The 15,235-nt window shown below is 41.8% G+C and overlaps 1 protein-coding gene across 1 annotated transcript in view; it reads right to left on the bottom strand.

The window, feature by feature from the left end:
- Positions 1-9,142: 9,142 nt before the first annotated feature.
- Positions 9,143-15,235, bottom strand: part of LOC5578738 (glia-derived nexin) — a 35,645-nt gene continuing 29,552 nt past the window's right edge. The window contains exons 3-6 of the mRNA XM_001657053.3: positions 11,124-11,222; positions 10,408-11,030; positions 9,961-10,342; positions 9,143-9,902 (exon numbers count right to left, since the gene is read on the bottom strand). Coding sequence (XP_001657103.3) covers positions 9,208-9,902; positions 9,961-10,342; positions 10,408-11,030; positions 11,124-11,222 — 1,799 coding nt within the window. The 3' untranslated portion in view covers positions 9,143-9,207. The remainder of the gene's footprint in view (positions 9,903-9,960; positions 10,343-10,407; positions 11,031-11,123; positions 11,223-15,235) is intronic.

Here is a 15,235-nt window from a genome sequence, read left to right as displayed (position 1 = left end):
CAGCTTGGGAGTAGCATGCCATCATTAATGTACAATTTCAAGAACTTCAAACTTAATAATGTCGATAAAAGCACCAGCCACGTCCATACGGTCATCGGGGTGTGTGACGTCCATTGCTACTAGAGACCGAGATCATCTCTGCATCTCCATGGTTTTCACAGGAAGGTTTTTTGTTAGTGGGAGGGTTCAAAAGTCACATGACCAGGATTCACCTAGGTACGAGAAGCGATTCAGATAGCCTCTATTTAAAAAGTTATCTATCAGTGCGTTGACATATTTATTGCCCAAATATTATTTTAAGTCATCGTAAAAACGTATTATTTTTAGCAATTGCGACAAAAAAATAATATAAAAGGAACAAATATTTCATTTTTTATAAAACAGATATAAGGGCTTATGCCAACACTCAAAGTGACGAATCATTTATAGTTTGTTTAACGATTAAATAAATGTTACATTGTCACGATACAAATTTGTGCTCTAAAATTTTGTTCGATAAAATATTTTTTTACATTGAAATTTTTGGTTTCATACAATCAATTCTGATCTAGCCAGTATAGACCATACTTTAGTGATTTGTTAGAATTTAATTAGTTATGAATGTTTTATCAAAACCCTTTGATGTAGTGAGTTCAAATAGGGGGAGATCCTCCAGTACCGGACAGCACCCAATACCGGACAAAGTCGAAAAATTGATAAATCATAGTTCTATCGAGCTGGTGTATAAGAAGAAAAGAAAGCGCTTATGGAAAGTAATGTTTGCGTAGAATAACACATCCTTGAATTATGCATGCCTTTTTGAATAAGTAAAGATGTTGAAAAATTGTCAAAAATCCTTAAATTTAAACCTAGTTACTAATTATTTTGAATATGGCAAAAGGGTTTGGATCATGCAAGGATTATGATATAACGCAATTTTTGCATAACTGAGGAGCTTATAGAAATTTAGCATCATCAACAAATAAGAAGCGAAAAAAATCACTCAAAATTCAAAATCTGCTCTCGATAAGTGTAATAATAAAATGTGTTAACCTTTCGGTTGTCGCGCGAATTTTCGAAACGCAAGTAGTCGCTCGTTGCACATTGTTCAACACCCTTGCTTTTTCATGTTCAACATGATATTCCTTGCTATCTAGGTTAAATATAGAAAAACCAGCCTCGACAGAGTTGTTTAGGAGATCAAAGGCTGATATGCGGTGATTATTCAGTTTCGGAATCCGCCACCAGGAGCCTCAGGAGCCTGACCACTTAGAAAGATGGCGTCTCCAGCAAAATTGTTCAGTGGCTCAAGGGCTATCATTGTTTGAGCCAAAAGGTGTCGCTAGTGAGCTTGAAACTTTTATTTCACGGATATCTTAGGATCCTGGCATTTGAGTCAAGAAATACAAAATACGTTAGTGCTCATGAAACGGTTTCGAGGATATCTCAGGATGGCGTCTTCAGCAAAGTTGTTTAATAAGCCAAGGTCTCAACAGTATGCGCCGCCGCCATCTTTTCGAATCCAACATGTTCTTAGCAACCGGTGGATACTCAAATGCATTTCAATGCGGCTACTCATTTGATCTTGACTACTGTCAAAACCATTAGGAGGGGTTGGGGTTGCCATGTACGTGCAAGGTCTATTATTATTCAAGCCAAAACAAATCCACCAGGTGGCGTTTGTGTGAATGAATCCGCAGACAAACAGACGATCATTTTAAATTTGCTATGTTTTAAACTTCACACTCAGAGGCGTGCGCATCGTTCTTCTTCGTGTTTCACAGAACAGTGATTCGTGTTCATCAGATGGTAATGGTGTAAACTGGGAGATTTATTTCAAATGATTTTGTTCTAACTGTTACGTCTGTTTATCTGTAATAAAACTTTTGTTTTGCAGATATCTCAAAATCCTGACCACTTATAAAAAGGGCGTCGTCAGAAAATTCGTTTAATAAGCCAAGGGCAATCATTGATCGAGCTAGTTGATTCTAAATTTTGCCACCAGGTGACGCCAATGAGCCAATGTTTCATTGTTTTGCAAATATCTCAGCAGCTCGATCACATAGAAATGTGGCGTCTTCGGCAGAGCTGCTCAGTAGCACAAAGGCTATAGTTATTTAGGCCTTGAAATTAGAGATTGACTTAAACAATGATAGCCCTTGAGTTACCTTTTTGATAATTACATTGGTTATCATATACAAAAATTCAAAATAGTTGCAAATGCATTGTTCAATACTGTAGCTTGGAGCAGGCAGCTACAGTTAGTTAAGATGAGTATTGCTCACCTCAAGAAAGGTCTGTCCACGCGGATGTTGTGTAGGGAATTCTAATCGTGCAATCGTGCGACTTTCTCTAGGCCAAGGGATATTCCCAATTATGTCGTGATCTTCTCAAACTAAATCCGGTAGTTGCGGTGCAGCTTTATTTTAGGCATGTATTGATTAATAGTCGGAATATAACTTGCTCTGAATAACTGTTGGAGTAAATGGTTTGATAATTATGAAAACACTCACAACATTGTTTCTATAACATTAGTGAGCCAGCAAAATATTATAATATGTAATATTCTGAATATGTTTTATTTCGCTTCCCGACATAATAAAGGAACTTTTGGTTATGATCATTTCTTAAAATTTCCAGGGCATGAAGTATCAGTGTAATACATTGTATTAAGATTTTTTTAAAGACACCTATACGTTAATGCTTCTAGTGGACCATTTACCCCTTGAAGGAAGCACCACACTACCAAATTTACGATTTGCCTTCCAGCAATTTAGTTTGCTGAAACCAATTCAGCAATAAATCATTTTACTGATGTACAGCACTTCTGAAATTGTTTGCTGAAATTCAGCAATCTGTCTTGCTGGGTAGTAGTCAACACAATCAGATTTACTGATTTTCATTAACTCGTATGACAAGTGACAGATAACAAGCAATCGATTTGAAATTTTGCTATAAACCAGTAAACATAATTACTGAACTCCAGCAAAAGTTGTAGTTGTCAACCGAGAAACTTTAAACGAGAAAATTTCTCTCCCACTGTTACCATTTGCCAACTTGGAGTTTAATGGGAAATGTAATCAGCTAATCGTACTTTTTTATGCCTCGGAATATCTGAGTAAGTACTGTATTAAGTGGAATACATAATATTTAAAAATAACTCAAGTGTTTGTTTCTAGGATGGTAACAAATCCGGAATGGCAAATAGTGCATAGCCTTTTCCTTTCACCACCAAGTACAGAAAAACATTGCTTGACTTTTTATTATGAAAATAAATAACGAAACATGAAACGGAGTAGCATTTTCAATATTTTCTTGTCGACTTTCACCTAAACTTTTGATCAACAGGTGACCCAAAATTGCTGAGGAACAAATAACCAAGTACTGATTATTCAGCAAGTGGAAATGTACTTTGCTGAATGGTCAGTAAATCAGCTGTCATTTTTATGCGAATTTGCTTTGCTGAATGATCCAGCAAATTTCATATTGCTGGATCGATTGCTGAATTTACAGCACAAAAAAATCAGCAAAAATTTGCTGGTTTACAGCAATAAAATTTTGGTGTGTAGACAACGTACTAGCATGCAACCGCCTAGTGGCACAGTCGAAATACGTTTTCTGTCAAAAAGTTTTCCGGCTGAAAAGGGAATAGAACCCACACTCCTTGACTCGATGCAGATAAATGCTAGGTAACACTATCCACACGACCATCAAGCCCACAGTTTGTATGGGATTAGAGCCCAAATAGTCGCAGCGATAAACTAACAGCTATTAAAGTAACGTCTCTCGTGTCACATTGTTTTTTCCCTATCTTTTGTCTCACTCTAACGATTTTCATCAAAATTTTGCAGAAGCAAGTCTCGAGTTTTAGTGAACCGATGAAGCTGAAAATTTAATGGGCTGTGCACGGAATGTTTAGAATTATATGATATTTTTTTCAAATCGATATATGAAGTGGTTCTTGATTTCTGCTTCTTCAAATGGGTAGAGTGAATATAATGATGTCCCGTGCGGCCTTAAGCAAGCGCATCGCAAGTTAAGATCATTTAAGCAACTCCTTCTTTAAATTTCTCGCACATTAAGGTGAAAACAGCATCTTTCACAAATAATTGTTTATCATGGTCTAATCGCTTATCAAAGTGAATCCTGTGACCCAACGATCCTCCCCAATAGCACACACCCCTCCCAGTAATCTTTGTGGAGATGCAGAGGTAAATACGATTAACTAAGGTTACACACTAACATTTCTTCCCCCCAATCCGACCTTACTGCAAAGACGTTACCGGCGCCGTTATTGACCCTGTATAAATAGAGGCATTGAATTATGCACACTGAAAACGATAGTGGCCAATCCCAGCCGAACTTCTAGTTGATTCCTTGTGCATGTGTAGTCAATCTCAGCTAAGCTAAGCTAAGCTAAAAGTATGATCCTCAACTCCTAAAGGTAGATCGTACTGAGTATTGAAACTTCGCCGAAGGCAGTACTGTGCTATCTCTTAACTCATACGAGGTATTCAACTACACCCCCAAAATTGATGTAATCCCATAAGCTCAGGGTCTCATATAAGGCTTTAGGACATTTCGTCGAATGACATTTGGTCGAATGACGTTTGGTCGAATGACATTTGGTCGAAAGTACATTTGGTCGAAAGGACATTTGGTCGAATAGACATTTGGTCGAATTGCTTTGGAACATTTATTTTGGACGAATGACGTTTAGTTGGCTGAAAGCTTTTTTTCAAATGACTTATTGGAAGATCATTTGGTGAAATTGATCATTGTTTTATAAGTTTTGCAAAACTGCTTATAAAACGTATTCTTTTCAATAATCCGAATCATTAACTGTTGTTGAATGAAAAAGGGACATTTTATGTAGTCTTATTTTCAAATTTCATACATCTTTTAATTCCGAGTGCCAAAGAAGGACTCTAAGCTAAACTGCGCACTATGGTCCTCCGAACATTTAGGGGGAATGGTCCTCCGGAAATCTAGGGGGTTGGTGTCAGGCCCTGCAAGCCAGCCGTAAAAAAATTAAGCAACGAATAATCAACGAGAGAATACGAACCGGGACAATCGGCGAAGACCACAGCGACGTAAAGGGACCAGCGATTGGAAGCTCGGTACGTGGAACTGTAAATCTCTCAACTTCATCGGGAGCACACGTATACTCGCCGACGTGCTGAAGGACCGTGGATTCGGCATCGTAGCGTTGCAGGAAGTGTGTTGGAAGGGATCAATGGTGCGAACGTTTAGAGGTAACCATACCATCTACCAGAGCTGCGGCAATACACATGAGCTGGGAACAGCTTTTATAGTGATGGGTGATATGCAGAGGCGCGTGATCGGGTGGTGGCCGATCAATGAGAGAATGTGCAAGTTGAGGATCAAAGGCCGGTTCTTCAACTTCAGCATAATAAACGTGCACAGCCCTCACTCCGGAAGCACTGATGATGATAAAGACGCTTTTTACGCGCAGCTTGAACGCGAGTACGACAGTTGCCCAAGCCACGACGTCAAAATCATCATAGGAGATCTAAACGCTCAGGTTGGCCAGGAGGAGGAATTCAGACCGACGATTGGAAAGTTCAGCGCCCACCGGCTGACGAACGAAAACGGCCTACGACTAATTGATTTTGCCGCCTCCAAGAATATGGCCATTCGTAGCACCTACTTCCAGCACAGCCTTCCGTACCGATACACCTGGAGATCACCACAGCAGACAGAATCGCAAATCGACCACGTTCTGATTGATGGTCGGCACTTCTCCGACATAATCGACGTCAGGACCTATCGTGGCGCTAACATCGACTCTGACCACTATCTGGTGATGGTCAAACTGCGCCCAAAACTCTCCGTCGTTAACAACGTACGGTACCGACGGCCGCCCCGGTATGACCTAAAGCGACTCAAGCAACCGGATGTCGCAGCGGCATACGCGCAGCAACTCGATGCTGCATTACCGGATGAGGGTGAGCTGTACGAAGCCCCTCTTGAGGACTGCTGGAGAACAGTAAAAGCAGCCATCAACGATGCAGCTGAGAGCAACGTCGGGTACGTGGAACGGAGTCGACGGAACGATTGGTTCGACGAGGAGTGCCAGGAGGTTTTGAAGGAGAAGAATGCAGTGCGGGCGGTCATGCTGCAGCAAGGGACCCGGCAGAAGTGGAACGCTATAAACAGAAACGGCAACAGCAGACCCGCCTCTTTCGGGAGAAAAAACGCCGCCTGGAGGAGACGGAGTGCGAGGAGATGGAACAGCTGTGCCGGTCTCAGGAAACGCGTAGGTTCTATCAGAAGCTCAACGCATCCCGCAACGGCTTCGTGCCGCGAGCCGAGATGTGCAGGGATAAGGATGGGAGCATTTTGACGGACGAGCGTGAGGTGATCGAAAGGTGGAAGCAGCACTTCGACGAGCACCTGAATGGTGCTGAGAGCACAGGCAATGAAGGACGGGACAACGGAGGAAATGTCTTCGTCAGTACTGCGGAAGATGGAAACCAACCAGCCCCCACTTTGAGTGAGGTTAAGAATGCCATTCGCCAGCTCAAGAACAATAAAGCTGCTGGTAAGGATGGTATCGGAGCTGAACTCATAAAGATGGGTCCGGAAAGGCTGGCCATTTGTCTGCACCGGCTGATAGGCACAATCTGGGAAACAGAACAGCTACCGGAGGAGTGGAAGGAAGGGGTAGTCTGCCCCATCTACAAGAAAGGCGACAAGTTAGACTGTGAGAACTTTCGAGCGATCACCATTCTAAATGCGGCCTACAAAGTATTATCCCAGATCATCTTCCGTCGTTTGTCACCCGTAGTAAACGAGTTCGTGGGAAGTTATCAAGCCGGCTTCGTTGACGGCCGATCGACAACGGACCAGATCTTTACTGTACGGCAAATCCTCCAAAAATGTCGTGAATACCAGGTCCCAACGCATCACCTTTTCATCGATTTCAAGGCGGCATACGACAGTTTCGACCGCGTAGAGCTATGGAAAATCATGGACGAGAACAGCTTTCCCGGGAAGCTCACGAGACTGATAAGAGCGACGATGGAAGGTGTGCAAAATTGTGTGAAGGTTTCAGGCGAACACTCCAGTTCGTTTGGATCCCACCGGGGACTACGACAAGGTGATGGACTTTCGTGCCTGTTGTTCAATATTGCGCTAGAAGGTGTTATGCGGAGAGCCGGGCTTAACAGCCGGGGTACAATTTTTACGAGATCCAGTCAATTTGTTTGCTTCGCGGATGATATGGACATCGTCGGCCGAACATTTGAAAAGGTTGAAAGACCTGTACACCCGCCTGAAACGCGAGGCAGCAAAAGTTGGACTGGTGGTGAATGCGGCCAAGACAAAGTACATGCTAGCTGGTGGGGCCGAGCGCGACAGGGCTCGCCTAGGTAGCAGTGTTACGATAGACGGGGATACGTTCGAGGTGGTCGACGAGTTCGTCTACCTTGGATCCTTGCTGACGACTGACAATAACGTTAGCCGTGAAATACGGAGGCGCATCATCAGTGGAAGTAAAAATAAACTTTCGAAGAAAATGTTCTAAAGCCATTCGACTAAATGTCCCTTCGACCAAAGGCATTTTCGACCAAATGTCATTCGACCAAACGTCATTCGAACAAATGTCTTTTGACGAAATGTCCTAAAGCCCCCCCAGACATATATCTTATAGGAGACCTAACTGTATTTAGCTTATTCGTACCATTTTATCTGTGTTGCCAGCGTAAAAAAAACGTTGTGTTTCGCACCTGAACGACGCAAATCATATCACAAACTGCAAAAAGTGTCCAGATTAAATGTGGTCAAACCAACGGGGGTACCCGGTAAAGCGTTTTATCTATTTTACTTGAGCAGTGTTGCCAGCTACGATATAAAACTGTATAACAGTTAAAGAGTATTCCTATATTGCTAAGCATTAGGGTAACAGTCGTATTTCTGACCCCCTAAGGAAGTGATTTTAGTTTTTTGTCCCAATTAATTAATTGCAAAGCGTAACTAAGTCAAAGAATATGCCAAAATGTAGAGATAAATTTCCTCTACGAGATAAAAATGCCCATACGGTTATGTACAGTGTTGACCAGACTCATTTCCCCGAAATTCCAATTGTGAAGCCATGAACTGTTAAAACTGTGCGTTGTATTCCTGAGATGGAGGGGGAGGTGGTTGGGCTTGAGTGTTGCACATGGGATACGACAGTTTCGATCTCGGTGGGCCGCAATTCAAGTTTCGGTGAAATGATTCGCACTCACTCACTCACTCATTTAATTTCACCGAAACTTGAATTGTGGTTCTCTGGGATCAAATTTGATCGATTTTGTGTGCAGTACTCAAGCTTAACCATCTGCTTTTCTATCTTAGGAGGATAGAGCATGGTTGTGATAGTTCGTGGCTTCATAGTTCGGAAAATGTTATTTTCGGGGAAATGAGTCTGAGCAACACTGGTCATGTAGGATACAAAAAACGTCAAAAATAATTGAATTGTGAAGCACTGTTTTTCATTATTTTGGACACATCAATACATTTTGGACCCTCAAAGTATATAGTTTGGACCCCCGGCATTTTATATCGTTTGGCGACAAAGTCCACGACACTGGTTGTATGATATGCTTGCCGCATTTGGTTCACAAATTTGAAAAAGTTTTTGTTTACATTTGAAAAAAAATTGAAGGCGTCAATTTCTATGCGTAACGTGTGGTAACGGTTGCATGGATGAACCGATAAAATATAATTAATTTCAGATAAAATAAACACATTTTCTATGAACAAACGGTTGATGCAAGTACGCAATAGTCCTACCTTTCCAAAAGGGATGTAAATTGAATTGGTCTTTCGATTTAAACTGGGGAATTTGCAGGAAAAAGGCCCAGGGGGTCCAAAATATATAGGGGTCCAAAATATATTGGTTATTATATTGGTTACGATTTGAAAACTGCTTGTCAAAACTCATATTTCTAAAATAATGATCTTCCATCCGCTTAGTTTTGCAGCTTACTTGTATTTTAAATAGGCTATGGAGAGAAATGACTAACTTGATTTGTATTTAGGGAGTTACAGGGACCCATTCGTTAGGTGACCCATCTTGCTCCGCCCTACCCTATATTAGATTTTTCTGGAAACTCTGCTTGACATAAGGACTGAGCTTACAAAATAAAAACGCGTATCATATTCAGCAGCTGCACTTTATTATCCTAGCTGATTTTACCAGTTACATGCGCTGCTTTACGCTTATTCCCTTGGATTATTGATCACTCCAATGAAGATCGGGTAGCGTTCCTGCTTATCAACAATCATAGTCAAGAATGGTTGATCGACATCGAACTGTACGTCCTTAAATTGGGGAGTTATGCTCAGCGTAACAATTGACAGGGAAGCCACCGAGGTAGCCTTGGTTCCGAATTCGTCTACACTCATATACGATCTCTGCGTAACATCGGAAACCATCGTAGATTCGTTGGCAATGTATTGCAGTGCGTCCTGATCCTGGAAAATCGAGTGTATTCCCATTCGTTGCAAAGCCGGTATCAACGACACCGAGTCGGTCAGCGTAAACTTGGGCATATGCAAATGCACCTTGGTGTTGATGTAATTTGTTCGCATTGCGGCCATCACTTTGGCAAGATCGTAAGGTTTGAGTTGACGAAGGGAGGCTTCCAGCTGATGCCGTACAGTGGGTAGGAAGACCAGCATGGCCAGTCTGTTACCTTCATAGGGTAGTTCTACCCAACGAAGTCCGTTTCCATCGGGGAAACTTAGCGTTCCGTAACGGAGTTTATTCAGCTGGAACATTTTATTGATCTGTCGTGGATTGTTTGGTGATGCCTCAAACTTTCCTGGATTTGTTTCAATGAATGTGTACTTCCACATACCTTTGAAGTAGATGGTGTTGGCCAGAAGCAGTCGAGTGTACGGACTAACGGAACCTAGAAATAGTAAGGAAAATGTAAAACATATTACACTCAATACTATGAGATGACTTACTAGGATTCAGAATCTCGTTAATCAAGTTATGGGTTTTTCCAGAGACCCAATTGTTAGCATTACGGGCTGCAAGATAGGGCTGACTAAAATCTACTCGCCTCACTTCCACATTCCGTTGTCTGACGTCCGTTGAGTATGTATTGTTCAGCTTTACATCTTCAGCTACAAAATTAGCAGAAGCTATTTCGATGGTGTTAACCGTTGACTTGGAAATCTTGTCGAGCTTAGCAACTATGGAAGCAAGCTGTTCGGGATGCAAAAGGACGGTCTGTTTGAGTTCTGATTTTGCCACCGGACTGGCATAGTCAAGTAAATTCGATAACAGCATCTGTGGCAGCAGAGGGCTTATAACGGTATCGCCGTTAGCTGGTCGATCCAAATTCTACAAAAAAAAGTTTAACAGGTAAAGACGAAATTATATTAAAAACAATGTAATTGACACTACACCTTGAAGAGATTCAACGCGAACTCCGTCGCTTGATATCCAGCGGTTCCGGTCTCGACAATCAATCTGTCGTCTTCGTAAATGTCGCCGTTATCGTCGTCGTTGGTGTTCCCATTGGTATTGGACTGAGAATTTACATTATTGGAAGGTCGTTGTGTCAACCTAGGAGGTTGCCTTGATCCGTTGCTTTGCGATGAGCCCGGCGAAGCGATTGGTACTTGGATAGAATCCTGTGGATTACCAAAGTTGAACTGGAATGTATTCGTCGGAACTGGTGGTGCACCCTGGTACGAAGATTGTCCATTAGCTGATCGAGGCGTGGTCACAGACTGTGCGCGAGTCTGAGTATATATAGGTTGAGCTGGACGGTATTCTTGCTTATTCGCCGTACTGGATATTTTTTGCCTAGGGTAGTAAGTATCTGAGACATCATAAGAATCATCTCTGAAAACAATACTGGAATCCGCAGATGATTTGCAGTCATTGGTGAAAGTATAGCCATTGGCGTTCAGAGAGCAGAGATACGAGTTTGGATTACTCGAAATCAGTTTCGCCACATTATTGCAGCATTCAACTGTGTGAGTACCTTCGCATAAAGGTCGAAACGCTTCTATTGCACTACGTACTAAAACGAGAAATCATTCAAGTAAATAACAGTTATTGTAATTTAAATCAAAAGAATTGATAAGTTCATGGTCTAAGGATGTAAATTGCATACCGTTTCCATTTGATGGCTGACAATAGCTCTTCCAAACATTGGTGTTGTACGTTTGAGCCGGCGTTTGACCCAGTGCTGGGGAAATTACGAGCAGCAGTCCTGGAAAGAACAAAAACAATCATTAGTGAATGATTACATGATGTGTTGTGTCTTACACAGTGTATTCTGTGCTTTTTCACCGATGGTACTTATTATTAGATAGCGATCTGTTTTTTCCTGCTGTTGAACCGCATTTCAATCTTCAGAATTTAAAAACCGTAACAATCTAGCCCTATATGCTCAATCGAACTGGAACAATGCAAAAAACACAAGTTCAAAAACTTAATTTCCATAAGAGGTACCCTTTCGGACCCTGTATTTGCTACAATTTGCGCGCTGCATGGCCCGTCAAGTTTTACCATCAATATTAACTTCTTTTTTCCGATCTACTCAGACAGAATCAGTCATATCGCCAACTTATGATTTGGCATGCATCAGTCATGGAATAATTATTTGACCAATGCGAAATCTTTTGTAAACATTTGAATGTAGCTCACAGGTGTTTCAGGAATCCTCAGTCAACAAACTGAGAACATATATAATGAATTGATTGGGATCAAATTTCATGTGAGCCGAGATTCTGTTGCTATGAACGGTCACAGTGAACAGGGATCCTAAACAATATTTGTCCGGAGAGATCGGAGGTACCGTAATCCGGGGGCAAATTGATCACTGGGGTGATTTTGATCAGGTCGGGACCAAAAACAATTTCCACTCAAGGATGCTGAAGGTTTCGTTGGCACCACAGACATTCCATGTTTTCTAGTTCATAGATGTCTAAAGATGGTTTTGAACTATTCAATTTTTATTACGATCAGTTTTGCACAAAAACATTCACAGTTTTTGAAGGTGTAAGCAATGCAGTTGTAAATGTCGGTGCTAAACAATCCACTGGTGCTATGCCTACATGTCAACTTTTAGTGTTTGAAATGTTGTGTTAGCTTAAGTATGAACTACTGAACAAATTTTTGAAATCATACAGTATAGCATGTATAGTTTTTTGCTCATAAAACCGTTTATTCTTAAATAATGTGCTTATTTCGAGGGAAATTGCCTACATTCAGGCGTATTAAGCAGATATTCAAAGTTTAGTTTTGCAATAAAATGATCAAATACTCAAGTTGTAAGAACTTTGACATCATTTTCAAATTCAGGAGACCCAAGAGACCCAAATTTAGTAGACAGGAAAATTTTTTATTCTTAAAACTGCTTCGTTATATGATGATCAATTTCGCCTCAATGTGTCATTTATTTTTTTTTAATATTAAAACTATTTTTATGATATGTTTTATATTATTTCATGAAAAGTCGATTACAAAAAGTGATAAAGATCAATGGAGTACTGATTTTGTAGAAATTTATTTGACAAGATTTGCATTCCGAAGGATAACACAACAAAAAGTTGTAAAAAAGTGATCAATTTGCCCCGGATTACGGTACACAACAAAAGAAAACTAGCGATTTTCATCTAGTCTTTCTTGATTGTCGTTGGAAAGCTGGAGCTGTCTTGCAGTTCAGAGAACCTTTGTATCATATTTCGTGTGAAGTATCTGTGCCTCCCTCCCAGTAAATAAACAAAGATGATTAACAATCTTTCTTTTTGACAAATGAGATCTTTTTACGATTATTTTTCTCAGAGTTTCATTAAATCTTATAAGGGTTTGAAAAGACTCGGATATCGATAAAATCAAATAGAGTCGTAAAAAATTAACAGTATAGTTTACATACGGTTCATTCATTCATTCATTTATCTAGTGAACATTTGAACAGATAATACTGAATCAACAATTTCATGCCACAATGTTCGGATTGTGGCCGCATCTCTCTATCCTCAATTCTGCCCCACGTCTGCCAAATCGATGCGCATTTGATCCACCCACTTTTCCACGCCTTCTTGTACCAACCGGATCCGAAGAGAAAACCATCTTTGCAGAGTTGCTGTCCGGCATTCTTGCAACATGCCTTGCCCATCGTATCCTTCCAGTTTTGGCCACCTTCTGGATACTGGGTTCGCCGTAGAGTTGCGCGAGCTCATGGTACATCCTTCGTTGCTTTACACCGTTTTCCTGTACACCAAAGACCATCCTAATCACCCTACGTTCGAAGACTCCAAGTGCTTGCAAGTCCTCCTCGAGCATCGCCCACGTTTCATGCCCGTAGAGGACTACCGGCCTTATGAGCGTTTTGTACATGGTATATTTGGTGCGAGTGTGAATCTTTTGTGACCGCAGCTTCTTGTGGAGGCCATAGTAGGCCCGACTTCCACTGATGATGCGCCTCCGAATTTTACGGCTAACGTTATTATTAGCCGTCAGCATGGATCCAAGGTAGACAAACTCGTCGACCACCTCGCACGTATCCCCGTCTATCGTAACCCTGGTACCTAGACGAACCCTGTCGCGCTCGGCTCCATCTTCTAGCATGTACTTTGACTTGGCCGCATTCACCACTAGTCCAACCCCAGGTCTGCCACCTTTTCAAATGTTCGGCCGACATTGTCCATATTATCCGCCAAGCAAACAAATTGACTGGATCTCGTAAAAATCGTGCATCGGCTGTTGAGCCCGGCTCTCCACATAACACCTTCTAGCGCAATATTGAACAACAGGCACGAAAGTCCATCACCTTGTCGTACTCCCCGACGGGATTGAAACGAACTGGAATGTTTGCTTGAAACCTTCACACAATTGTGCGCACCTTCCATCGTTGCTCTCATTAGTCTTGTGAGCTTCCCGGGAAAGCTGTTCTCGTCCATGATTTTCCAGAGCTCGATACTATCGTATGCCGCCTTGAAATCGGTGAAAAAGTGATGCGTTGGGACTTGCTCTTCACGACATTATGGGAGAATTCGCTACCGTAGGGTAAAGATCTGGTCCGTTGTCGAACGGCTCTTAACGAAGCCGGCTGGGTAGCCTCCCACGAACTCTATAACTACAGGTGAAAGGCGACGGAAGATGATCTGGGATAACACTATGTAGGCCGCATTTATAATGGTGATCACTCGAAAGCTCTCACAATCTAACTTGTCGCCTTTCTTGTAGGTGGAGTATAACCGCTTCTACTCCTGCAGTAACTGTTCCGATTCCCAGGTTGTGCCTATCAACCAGCGCAGACAAACGGCCAGCCTCTCCGGGCCCATCTTTATGAGTTCAGCTTTGATCCCATCATTTGCAGCAGCTTTATTGTTCTTGAACTAGTGAATGTCATCCTTAACCTAACTTAAAGTAGGGCCTTGTTAGTTTTCATCGTTCGCAGTACTGACGAAGGCTTTTCTTCCGTTATCTCGATCTTCATTGCCTGCGCTCTCAGTGCTTCAGTGTTTCTTGAGACCGGCACAACTGTTTCATCTCTTTGCACTCCTTCTGCTCCTGGCGGTGGTTTTTTCTCCCGAATGAGCCAGGTCTGGTGTTGCCGTTTCCGTCTGTAACGATCCACCCACGCTGTATTATTCTCCTCCAGAATTTGCCAACATTCCTCGTCAAACCAATCGCTCCGTTGAATCCGTCCCACGTACCCTAAATTGCTTTCAGTTGCATCGTAGATGACTGCATTCACTGTACTCCAGCAGTTCTCAAGAGGGCTTTATCTAACTCACCCTCTTCCGGTAATTCAGCCTCGAGGTGCTGGGCGTATAAACTTGCGACATCCGGTTGCTTTATCCGTTCTAGATGATACCGCGACGGCCGTCGGTACCGTACGTTAGTTTTGGGCGCAGTTTCACCATCACCAGATAGTGATTTGACTCGTAACATAATATCAAGAATTGAATTACAATGTGTCGAAGGGTCCGTTCCATAAATCACATCCATATTTGAAACAACCCATACCGCCAACAGCGCTACAGAGTTAATGCTTCTGTTCGTGTATTACGCCAATGTTGTAAGAATGCATATTTGATGACAATCCCATCATTTTCTTCAATAAATACATTTGAAACTGATTGTGGCTATAATAAAAAGATTACATTAACATCTTGTTAAGACACATGGTCAAACCAACTGCTACTAAACAAGAACTTCAGGAGAATCGCTTTGTCACACAAGTTCGTGAATTATTTATAGAAGCAAGGAAAT

The sequence above is a fragment of the Aedes aegypti genome, chromosome 3, assembly GCF_002204515.2.
Source record: "Aedes aegypti strain LVP_AGWG chromosome 3, AaegL5.0 Primary Assembly, whole genome shotgun sequence".
NCBI classification, from domain to species: Eukaryota; Metazoa; Arthropoda; class Insecta; order Diptera; family Culicidae; genus Aedes; species Aedes aegypti.
Note: the sequence above shows the minus strand (reverse complement) of the source record. Positions and strands in the feature narration are given on the sequence as shown.